Source organism: Pinus tabuliformis, chromosome X (assembly GCF_031772625.1).
Source record: "Pinus tabuliformis cultivar Carrire ecotype Pingquan chromosome X, CPIR1, whole genome shotgun sequence".
NCBI classification, from domain to species: domain Eukaryota; kingdom Viridiplantae; phylum Streptophyta; class Pinopsida; order Pinales; family Pinaceae; genus Pinus; species Pinus tabuliformis.
In genome coordinates, this window is record NC_142308.1 from 1400172179 (window position 1) to 1400184947 (window position 12769).

Genomic DNA, 12769 nt, shown 5'->3' on the forward strand with positions numbered 1-12769 from the left:
ATATGATGCATTTAGCTTATTTGTTCTTAGACATGAAGGATGAGAAAGGATATATTTTTCTCTTCTTTGAAAGTAAGGTCTTTAATTACCAACCATAGAATAAACTAAGAAAATGCAACTTTTAGGACACTTATATTAATATACATACTTTTTCCTTGGTGTCATCAGAACGTTGAGTAAGCCTTGCTGCAATTTCCTCGGTCTCTGGAGGAAAATACTTCAAGTGGTAAATTTTCCCTGTAATAGGATCGAGCCTCCTTCCAACAACTCTTTCAATAAGGATTTCCTCAGGGACCTGCAAATGAACATGCCAAGAACTTGTAATCCAAAAAAAGAAAATGATATTATAGAGTGGGAGAGACTGCAACTCAAAAGAAAAGTTTCAAATTTCTAACTATCCTTGCTCAAAAATGCATTTTATGAAGTAATCTTTCAACATTCAACAAATCTGGATGCATTATTGATGACAATGATAGAATGCATATGTAAAATAGTATTTAGCATAAAGTGAGAAATAATTCATTAATCAAATGAAAGTGAAAAAATGAGGGATGTAACGATTGAAAGATTATCTAAAACATCCCTATATGCATTATTCTTGGTAAGAATAAAAAATGGTTCAAATTAGAAATAAGTCAATTCATTCGAAAAGCAAACAAGGTTGAATGAATGTTATGATAGTGTGACTTCGAAATTTAAAAATAAATCAATGAAGGACCTGTCACCCATCTAAGTGGGTAACCCCTAGGAGAAAAAAATTATCCTATTTGTTCAGCTTGCTAGCTAGCAGCCCTATGATGATTCACAAATAGCTAGCCTCAAAGACCTTCCATCCATGCTCCAGTCAGTTTTTTATTTCATCTAGCTTACTCATTAGATGATGGTGGGACATCTGTTATAAAGTACATTAACTATTCGTAATCAAGTGCTTTCATTTAATGTCTGAGGGCATTGTAGTGTAGATTATGGGTTGAATTGGACGATAGACCACTTTTGGTTGTATTCTTGTTCCCGTTCTTCACCTTGGTGGTTATCCCTTTCCCCTAGTCCAATGTGACATTCCTTAGGCCTTTATTTCCACTATCCAAGAGGAGCAAAAATAGGAGGCACTAATTGATTTGTGTGTCCATGGTAATCCATACTTAACACTTTCCATTTGTCCCCTATATCCACATCCCATCTTCACGTTGACTGCTATCTGTCACCAATATTGGTTTATAGTTGTTAATTGAAGTTAGAGATGGAAGGGTTCTACTAAATTTAGAAGTGCGCTAAATTTGGCAAAAACCCACAAGTGAAGCTAAGGCATAGTTATAATTTCTCTTAGTTTTGACTTAAGAAAATTCTCTAATTTTCCTATAGTCAAAAATAGCAAATCAAACTCAGCAATGAATTGAGATTTAATCTCAATGTGACTTGATTTTAGTGAGGCAGTTTGACTTGAGTTTAGTGAGGCAGTTTGACTTGAGTTCAAGGAGCCAGTTTGATTGAGTTGAGGAGCTAGTTTGATTCTATAAAGAGGAAGGGCGTAGACTTGGTAATCACGTGATTATGCACTAGAGAAACGTGTGCTTGAGCTCGGTAAAGGATTTTCCATTTCAGTGCGTGAAGGTAGAGAAAGAGGCTGAATAGCCTCAAGAGATTTCTAGAACCAGAGCACATCACTTCTAGGGCCAATTTGGCTTGCGTAGAGAGGTAGTCTTAGCCTGTACAGTCCGTACGACTGCGCATGAGAGATGTCGAGTTGATCAACAGTGCACAAATCAGGGTGTTGAGGATCGGTAAATTGTGAGGGAATTTTTTCCCAGTACATTGTAATCAATTTCTGAGATTTTGTTGAGCAGATCAATAAAAGCATACAAGTTGGCAGGTTTTCCCTTGTTGGGGTTTCCTGGGTAAATTCTGGTGTATTGTTTATTATGTACTTGTGTTTTTGGGATTTTGTTTTCCGCTGCTATTATTTGTTAGAATACTTATTATATTTAGTAAAAGAGTTTGGAGTTCAGTTTTCGTTTTCCTCATCTCAATTTTTTTAATTAAATTACAACTGTGTATTAGAAAGTTAACATGGTACCAGAATGGGTCTTTGATTGAAGACCAAAAAGCGTGAATTTTCCTTAGGAGCAAGTGAAAGACGCAAGAAAGGGGGCACAATTCACTTTAGGGTTGCGCAAGGGTTTTTAGCTGCATGACCAAGGTATAATTTGTGGAGGGGTTTTTCAAGCACTCTCTGCGCAAGGGTTTCTAAGAAATTCGAATTTGCAAAATGGCGTATTTGGGGCTGATATTTGCGGGCTACCTTCTAGGGGCCTCAAATTTTTGTTCTTGGAAGAAGAGGAATTTAGTGCTAGAGGAGCAAGGAGTGTGGGATTTTGTGGGCAGTCCACTAGCCCAACCACAAGACCCTCAATATCTAGCCTAGAATAATAAGGATGCAAAGGCCAGAAGAATAATCCTTGAAGGAGTCAAGGATCACATCATACCTCACCTTTCCAGGAAGAAGACAGCTCAAGCTATGTGGATAGTTATCATAGGGTCGTACCAGAGTTCGAATGAGGCCGAGAAGTTGGTACTTAGAGATAAAATCAAAAATATCAAGATGACCAAGTTCGAGTCTGTGATTTCATACCTTACGAGATTCACCCAAGTGAGGGACGAGTTAGCTGGAGTTGAGGAGACAGTTTCGGACAGAGACCTTGTTATTTTTGCACTATTAGGCTTTCCAAAGTCATGGGAAAACTTCATTGATGTAGTGAGTGGCATAGAAAAGCTTCTAGATTGGGAGCAAATATAGAGTGATCGCATGCAAGAGGATATCTAGAAACAAGCTAAATCTAGGTCTCATGTGAATATTGAGGAAAAGGAAAAAAATTCCCTAGCTGGCAAAGGGGGCAAGGCCGAGGGAAAAAAAATCCAGGAGGGGTCCAATCCAATTCAGGAGGCAAGAAGAAGAAAGATCTCAAAAAAATGAAGTGCTTCTCTTGTTAGTAGTTTGGGCACTACTCCATCAAGTGTCCAAACAAGAAGAAGGAATCCAAGAAGGATCATGTGGCAGCATCAACAAAGATGGAGAAGTTCACTTCCTAGTTTGAGGAGGAGTTTTCTCTCATAGCTTACATGGCAAGCTCAGTGGTCAACAATGTGGTATATTGACAGTGGAGCGTCCATCCATATGACCGGGAACAAGAGTTATTTTAGCTAGTTGACAGAGAAGGATACACAGTTTCATATAGAGATGGGAGATGATGGCAGGTGCCTAGCATAGGGTGTGGGTAAAATCAAGTTTGAGAGGGAGTCTGGGAATCCTCCCTACCTTAGAGATAACATCCATGTCCCAAGGTCAAAGAAAAACCTTGTTTCAGTCTTGTTACCCACCAAAACTGGGTACCCCTAGGAAATCTTTTCTCCTATCCATCTTCTTCCAGAAGACAACCAACAACCCCTGACAACCACCTTGTAGTCGATGTGATGTGCCACTTTATCTCCGGTACTTGCATTAGTTGTATTTTTTCACCCATTTGTCAAGAGCACATGTTAGAAGGTGGGAAGTCTGACCCAAAAGGTATGTTTTTCATTGTGCAATCAGGTGCTTATGCTTGTTTTTCATTTGGGTAAATTTGACATGGATTATTGGGTAACTTGGAAGAGGGGAAGGATTTGACCGTGGTTTTGTTCCCTCGCCTTAAATGGGGGGTTAATCTTCAATCCTAGTCCTGTGGGATCTCCTCTATTGGGTTATGGATTTAGGAAGGGCGCTACTTGGGAAACCCAAATTTTGGTAGCATGGTCTCGTTTTTCCATTCCATATTTATCACTTCCCTCTACACATTATGAGTCGTATTCACTACTTCCCTTCTCTGGGTCCACAGAGGTCTAGCACACCCTATTAGTTTTGTAGCATCGAACGTGTGTTCTAGTCTCAACTTTGGTCAGAGAAGCTAATGAACACAGGATCTCCAAAACCCATAAAAATTTTCAGGAGAAAATGCCTAGAGATGGCTCAATTAAGTTAATTGATTAATAATTAAATATTTCCTAAGTCTAACTTAGAAAAAGTGATTAATTAACAAAATTAATTGAGAAAGGTGATAATTCTCTAGAAATTCACATGGATTGAGTTAGAGATGATCTTAGTCGTCGATGGGGATCTAATCATGGTCGTTGGTTCACCAACGAGAGATTATAAGAGCAACTCGATGGGTAGATGGAGGACACATTTGTGAGTTTGAGTTCCTTGGCAGATCGAGCTACCCAGTTGTAGAGATCGGGCAAGAGAGAGAAATTCGAGCTAGAAGGGACACAGAGATAGAGAGAGAGCAAATACAGTGATTCTAGATGAGTTTCCTATTCTAGAGAGGTAGCAGTAGAGAGGTTGAGTTATTCCACTAGAGGTTGTGCAGGGACTGTACAGGTAGCTTTAGAGGTAGTTCGATTTTCCTGAGGAGGAGGTTGATTAAGGTGCCAGAGGCTCGGATAATTTTCTAGAGGGTCAAAGGATCACTTCCAGCAACAACAATAGGAAATACGTCTGATTCAGAGGCAGTTCTGGGCAGTGCGAGTTATAGGTTGCGCAGAGGTATTCGGGGGCCAGTTTTTGAGCAGCAGTTAGTTGCACAATTGCTTGTAGAGAAGGAGAAAATTTCCTTAAAAATTTTGGCTGGATTATTTTTCTTAGGATTCTCAGTTTGGCATCCAGATTGTACTCAAAAATTTCACTACTGCATAATAATAATAAAACCCTCATCTGTTGCACCGGTTTTCCCACATTGGGTTTTTCTAGGGACATTTGTCCAAAAATCATTGTGTCAATTTTATTGTGCGTGCTTTGTATTTCTCAGTTCCAATTACTTTCTGTGCCGTATTTTATTTTTGGTGAAAATTGCAGTTGTGATTTTATTCGTTGTTTGTTGTAGCAAATAAACTACACACAATAGTATTCAGTTAGAAAAATGATTTCCAACTGCAGCAATAGAGTTGAAAGTTTCACATGGTATCAGAGTAGTGATGAAGACAGGTCAAGAGCTCAGAAGCGAGGAGGATATTTGTGCAGGTTCAGAGGGAGTTCTGCAGCACAACTTCCAGATCTGCGCAGAGGGCCAACCAAGCAATTCGAATTGTTGGGCAAGGGTTCAATTCCAGTTGCAAGTGCAAGAAAAGTTCGAAGAAGCCAGTAGTCGTTCCAGCAGGAAGTGGTGTTGCCGAGAAGTAGCATATCAGTATTTTTGTTGAGCAGATATGGGTGCAGTTGATTTTGCAGCAGTTTTTGCACTAGCAGAATCAGCATCTGGTGGAAGAGAAATAACACACACAAAGGAATTTCTTATGTTGATTTTGGGTAACATCGGATGTGCTCTAGACTTGAAAATTGGTAGAGAGGCTAAGGCACATGAGATCTCCAAGACTCATAAATTGTTTGGAGAAATTCCACCCGAATGAAGAGATATTAAAATAATTAATATTTTTAATGAGTTTCTAAGTCTAAACTTAGGAAAATTAGAATATTAATGTGTATTAATATAATATGGGTGAGAAAGTTCTAAGTGACGAGGATCGAGCCAGTTCTAATCTTAGCTGTTGATTAGGGACTTAATCTTGGCCATTGATTCGTCAATAGGAAAAGGATAAGAGGAGGCTTAAGTGTCAGTTGGAGACACACTTACGAGATCAAAGAGTTTGATTTTTATTAGGGCAAGGATTGTTGAGAAAATCAAACAAGTGATCAATTGCAGCAGAGGGGTAGGGATAATTGAGGTCAGAGGATCTTCTCTGGGACCTCGAATACACAAAAGAGAGAGGCAGAAAGACACCAGAGGAGGTAGCGCAGACCCTGTGAGGCTGACACTGGTCTAGGAAGGGCCCACGCATTTCCAGTGAAAGGGAAGAGCCACCCTCCAGCAAAAATCTGAATTCAACTTGGGGAGCAACAGAATCAACCAGAAAGGCTGACGTCAGAGCTTCAGGAGGCAAAGGAGGCAACGCAGTGCTGACACAGTGTCCCAGTGTGCTCCACGCAACTACTGCGAATGGGCAGCGCAGTTGTAGCCAGGGACAGTTAGTCCAGTTGCCGGAACGGAGAGGTTTTGCCAAGTGAAGTGAGGTAATCTCACTTAGGTTTTTGCCAGTATAATTGTTATCTCTATAACTGGATAGCCGAGAGAGCATCCAGAGTGTATTCAGAACTACTGCTTAATAATAAAACCCTCAGAACTGTTGCACTGGTTTTCCTACATTAGGTTTTTCCAGGGACGATTGTCGAAAAAAAACGGTGTCCCTTGTGTTATTGTCTCTGTTTATTTCAGTGCATGATCTGTATATTTGTGAAGGTTGCAATAGTGTTTACTTCAATGTTTATGCAATTAAATAACTTGTTAATGTAAAGAACAAGTAGGAAATTGTAAACCAGTCATTGCAGTAGGGGTTTCTAATGTGTTAGATTCAGGAATTTTCACATGGTATCAGAGCATTGCAAATCATAGGATACTGAAGCCATCACCCGGGAGATCCAGCAAATCTGCTACAGAGAGGCAGTTGTCCCGAGTGACAATGTTGTTCCAAAGCGAGAGAACGCAGAGGAAGGGTGACGCAGAGGCTCACGCAATGCCTGTGTCAGCTTTCTGAGCCAGGTGAGGGTGACGCAGTAGCTGGGAGAAGCCCATGCAGTAACTGCGTCAACTCTCTAGGCCAGCGCAGAAGTAGACGGGCAGATTAGGCTCACGTAGAGCCACGTCATCTTCCTGAGCCTGGAAGGAGTGATGCAGTGGCCAGGAGGAGCTGATCTAGCTCACGCAGTGACTGCGCAAAGCCTGAGGAGCTCAGATTCTTCAGTTGCTGGGGTAGAGGGAGCAGTGCAGATCGAATCTAAGGTGCTGGTGGACGTTGTTGTTGCTAGTGCAGAACAGTGCCTGAGGAGACTGAACCAGGGTAGAGGGAGTCACTGCCTTGACATATTTCTAGCCAAAGAAATCTAGATTCAGGTTGCAGCAGCAAAGAAGGATTGGAGAGGAGTGATTCGACATTTGGTCGGAGGATTTCCGTGAAGGAAATCAGGACTCAGAGATTGTCTAAAGGAGCTTGGTCCTTAGAGGATTTCTAGAGCCAAATAAATCTAGATCCGAGTTTTGCTGGGGCAGTAGCAAAAGAGGGAGAAGAGAACCAGTTCGTCATTCGACATTTGGCAAAGATGGTAGCTACATCTCTAGGAGGGAGGTGGGCAGATTTAGAGTTGTAGTTCAAAAGAGCTACAGACAGGGGCAGGATCCTTGAGATGCCCAAATATTGGATCACATCCGGCTACGGGAGCCCTTAAAGACAGTAGCATGATGACAGGTGTCGAGTGGAGCAAGGTGTGATGGAGCAACAAGGCAGTCCTAGACTGTAGAAGTCTATAGCAGCGCAATCGAGGTTGCAGTAGTGCGAGAGGCATAGAAGAGGCTGCAGCAGCGTAGTAGCAGCAGAGGGGGCACAGGATAGCAGTAGAGGTAACTTCAACATCATGAGGCTTCCAGACTAACCAGGATGTCAGCGTTTGGGTGAAGTCAATTACTTACTTCTCGGTAACTGAGTTGCAGTGCAGCAATTAGCAGTGGCAGTGCTATGGGCAGCATGATGCAGCATTTTGGGAGGGAGCTACAGTACAGATGTAGCAGTGGCAGTGACAGTCTCATGGGCAGCAGTGCAGTGGATGTGGGGCAGCAAGCCAAGCATCAGCACAGAGGACCGACACGGAGGATCAGTGTGATGCTCTATGGTGAAGCATTGTTAGAGCACATTCCTCGCTAAGAGGGATTTTTGATTTTGGGTAGCATCATATGTGCTCTAGCCTTGCAAATTGGTGGAGAGGCTATGGCACATGAGATCTCCAAGACCCAGAAATCGTTTGGAGAAATTCCACCCGGATGAAGAGATATTAAAATAATTAATATTTTTAATGAGTTCCTAAGTCTAAACTTAGGAAAATTAAAATATTAATGTGTATTAATATAATATGGGTGAGAAAGTTCTAAGTGACAAGGATCGAGCCAGTTCTAATCTTAGCCGTTGATTAGGGACTTAATCTCGATCGTTGATTCGTCAATAGAGCAAGTATAAGAGGAGGCTTGAGGGTCAGTTGGAGACACACTTGTGAGATCAAAGAGTTCAATTTTTCTAGGGCGAGGTTTGCTGAGAAAATCGAACAAGTGATCTGTTGCAACAGAGGGGCAGGGATTGTTGAGGTCAGAGGATCTTCTCTGGACCTCAAATACACAGTAGAGAGAGGTAGAAAAACGCCAGAGGAGGCAGCGTAGACCCTGTGAGGCTGACGCTGGGCCAGGAAGGGCCCACACATTTCTAGCGAAAGGGAAGAGCCACCCTCCAGCAGAAATCTGAATTCGGCCTGGGGAGTAGCAGAATCAACCAGAAAGGTTGACGTCATAGCTTCAGGAGGCAGAGGAGGAAACACAGTGCTGACACAGTGTCCCAGTGTGCTCCACACAGGCCCACGCAACTACTGTGAAGAAACGGCACAGTTGTAGTCGGGGACAGTCAGTCCAATTGTCGTAATGGAGAGATTTTGCAAGGTGAAGTGAGGTAATCTCACTTAGGTTTCTACCAGTATATTTGTTATCTCTGTAACTGGATAACCGAGAGGGTATCCAGAGTGTATTTAGAACTATTGCTTAATAATAAAACCCTCAGAGTTGTTGCACCGATTTTCCCGCATTGGGTTTTCCCGAGGTTGATTGTCCAAAAATACGGTGTCCCTTGTGTTATTGTCTCTGTTTATTTCAGTGCATCACCTGTATATTTATGAAGGCTGCAATAGTGTTTACTTCGATGTTTATGCAATTAAATAAATTGTTAATGTAAAGAACAAGCAGGAGATTGTAAACCAGTAATTACAGTAGGGGTTTCTGATGTGTTAGATTCAGGAATTTTCACATCTTAGAGTGTTTCCAGATTCATTTTTATGGGGGAAATTTGTGATTTCCGGTTGCAAGAAGCAATAGAAGCTAACAAAACTGCACATTCCAAGAAGGCGTGCGAGTAGCAGAGCAGGCAACCAAGTAGGAAAGGGAGGAGATTCCTGTTTATTTTCGTAGTTGTGAGTTTTGCAGAAAATTGCCTCAGCAAGACTTCGACATCAAGATAGGCTAGATGGAGCCTCAAATTATTCTATCTGGAAATCAAAAATGTCTTTCCTACTAGATGATCAAGGTCTAAAGACGTATGCAGAGAGAGTTGTAGTTGTACCTACTATTAAAATTGGCAACTAGGGCCAAATTCCACTTTGGACAGCTCCTTTGGGGAAGATAATTATGGCATTGAATTCCTTTTTTCGAGTGGACCAAAATCGACCTAAAGATCATAAAATTTGGTTAAGGAGAAGTATGATTTTCAATTTATGTTTCTCTCATGTAAAATTTACATGGTCAGTCTCACTTATATGTCGCCTCAATAAGCCCAATAGTCATGTCCCTTGACCCCAACGAATTGTATATATTAAGGTCTGCTCTCCCTCATTTTACAACAAGAAAAGGGCCTCATTATGTTTGAAACAACTGAATTAGAGGAGCCAGAAGGACTACTTGTTTTGGGTTTCTCTTTCATATCAAGGCTAAGATTATCTGATGGACAATAGCAGCAATTAAGGGAATTTTGAGCCATGTGTATGGGTCTATTTGCTATTACAGGACCACATTCAAATACAGTATATGAGGCCGAGTTTATATGTAGTCTTTGGGATGTGTTGTCGCACAGATTGTCACGACAATGCTCAGACCGGGGGTTGTCACTCTGATCCCCGATCTCTCCGTTTAAGCCTGTCTCCCGCGGCTAAGGGGGGTAGACCCTATAGGAAAATGGATGACCAACTATGAGTCAGTTGGTTTGGGAGACACGAAAGGAAGCCAGCACTAAATAGATTTTATTGAATTAATGGACCAGTGCCTTGTGGAGTTAATGTTTAAATGATTAATTATCAGATGCTGTAGAAATATAAACCATGTAGAGCAATCATTTATCATCAAATAACTCAAACAAAGATTAATTTTTATTAAATGCGAGAAAATGCTTAAATGATACTCCAACAAAAAAAAGCTTCGAAAGATAAAGTTCGATACACAACCACGTAATTTTAAACGCTAACCAGATATCACATTCATAATCATTCAAGCATCCTAAACCACATAAAAATGATAAACATTAATTCCTCATCAAAATTTTAATCTCAGCAGAAAAGATAAAACGTGATAGATCCCTGAGCCAAGACTGAATCTGGCAAAATATTTTTTCAAAATATTTTTATATTTTTCAGATAAAGCAAAATTTTAAAGCTAAATGAAACTTTTAAATAAAAAATCTAGATGACATTAAATCAAAATCTAAACTGTAGAAAAATGATTTTTTAAAGTTTTAAAATTTTTATAAATTTTATTTTTTTTAAGCTTAAAATGAAACAAAGAAATAATATTTAATTTAAAACTATCTAAACAAAAACTAACATCTAACGAAATTTTTTATTTTTTTTATATTTAAATAAATTTAAAACTAAATCAAAATTAATCTAATGTATGAAAACAAAACAAAGCCTAAATAAATAAATAAAAACTTAGGTCTACAGTCAAAAATCGAAAATAAAAAATCGAATTTTTTTTTTTATTTTAATTTTCTATATACCTAAATCAGATCAAACAAAAAGACTTACGTTATAAAATAAAATGACGACAAAAACTAAACTAAAGCTGCCTTACTGCTCAACGCAAAGAGGAAAACCTGGCCCGTAATAAAAAACGTGATTTAGTGCGGTTTGCAGATTCTTTGGACGGCGGATGGAGAATGCTCTTCGAGTTTGCAGCTTCCAGCAATTTTTAATGGCGCAGGTCTTGAAGAAATAACCCAGCGCCCATGAGAAGAACCCTGAATCATATTGAAAACTAAAAAATTTACCTGACGCCCACGCTATAACAATTACCTGGCCCGTGCCTAAATTTTTTTTTTTTTAGACTACTCTGTGTACAGGTGACATGCATTTAAAAAAACGATCTGCAGTTGTCCGTTTGCAGGTGCGTGGAACTGGAAGGCGAATTGTGTTTTGCAGATCGACCGTGGGTAACTTGACGGCAGCAGACGCGTTTTGCAGATAGAGGCGTGGGAAATCGAACAACAGGCAGTGTATTGGATTATGAAGAAAATACGCAGCTTCAAGCAGCAATGGAGATCACGTGAGGGAGAGAGGATTGACGCAGGCTTAGTGGCTTGCTGAGAAAGGCGTGTGCAGGATCAGTGGAAAAGAATCAATGGACTGTGGTTTTGAGAAACAGATTCGCCTGAGGGAAATATGCAAAATGACTGCGTAAGGGAGAAAAACACGCAGATCTGGGCATTCAACGGTGGAATGTGAGTGTGGGCTGCTGTCGTTGTGAAGAGTTGCGTGATGGCAGCGGAAAGAGGAGAAAACGCAGGGCAGAAACAAAGACTGCGTGCTGGGCAAGAGGGAGAACGCAGGAAAAGGCCACGATCCTCTTCATAGATGGATTCGTTTGCAGGTGTAAGGGAATGCAGCGCTTTATTTGCAGCAGCGAACAGGCAGTTGGCCAAGCGGCAAGGGCTTTGCCCAGGCCACAAAAGTTTTTCGAGAAATTTCTTCCTGCAATACAATCAAAAACCCTCCAAATCTGAAAACAACTGATATTTGAAACCCTTGGACAGCAAAATAGTGTAGATGAACCTCAGAAATCTTCAGAAATCTTGCAACCTGGAATGGAAAATCACCCAAAAATAATATGTGCATAAGACAAAATTAAAACCCTAGATTAGCTAAACAACATTTACAACTTTTGACTCTTAAACAGCCAGATTTATCAATAATCATCAGTAATTTTATCAAAATTCCAGATTCACTATGAAAAACTTCAGAAATCTCTCATGCAATTCAGAAAAATAAACTAAATGATAAACCCAGGATCAAAACTAGCTGGGCTCTGCAAGAAAATGCTTGCGGGAGTTGGCTGGTTCAGCCGAGAACTTCCCCAAACGCCCACTGATCTTCTTCAATAAGGGTTTCCTGCACAGCTCACTTCAACCATCAATAAAGAGAGAAAAAGCAGTACTAGATCTCAAAAGCAATGGAGATACCTGCCATTACTTCAGAAATTCTAATACCATTCAAACCCTAGCAAGTGAACAAGATACCTGTGCTCAACAATACTCTACAATAAGCTGTTACTAATGGCTGAAAATTAAAATATGCAGAAAATAAAATAGCTCACAGCACTTCAAGAGAGTAACACCAGCGAGATTTCAACCCCAAAGTCTTTCTTTATTAGCACCAGAAAAAGTTTACAAGAGAGCTTCTTCAGCACAGAACTCATAGATCGAATCTGATCTCAAATGACCCCTAGCACCCTATTTAAAGGAAAAATTCCCAACGGCTAGTTCGAGTGATCCACGTCAAAATGATCTCGACCGTCGATGAGGATCAAGACATCTCTTAATCTCATCCGTCGAATTTTTTAATGCATTAAAAATTGAAATTCTGCATTTATTTACTCAAAAATATTATTATTTTATTATTTTTAGGTTTTTACTTTATTTTATTATTATTTTTTTATTTTTATTTAAATTTTTATTTATTTTTTTAATTTATTTTATAAATTTTATTATTTTTTATTTTTTAAAATTTTTTTTTTTCAGTTATTTTTTTAATTTTTTAATTTTTAATTTATTTTCAAATGGATCCTCGAACTTAGCCTTTGGAAATATCACCTAGGACCTAGGACTTAGGACTTAT

The 12769-nt window shown here is 39.9% G+C and overlaps 1 protein-coding gene across 3 annotated transcripts in view; it reads right to left on the bottom strand.

Annotated features, from left to right (window-relative positions):
• Nucleotides 1–12769, bottom strand: part of LOC149145260 (adenylate kinase 5, chloroplastic-like) — a 399806-nt gene that overhangs the window by 355770 nt on the left and 31267 nt on the right. For all 3 annotated transcript variants that reach the window (XM_089447347.1, XM_089447346.1, XM_089447348.1), the window contains one exon: nt 149–295. In XM_089447347.1, coding sequence (XP_089303473.1) covers nt 149–295 — 147 coding nt within the window. The remainder of the gene's footprint in view (nt 1–148; nt 296–12769) is intronic.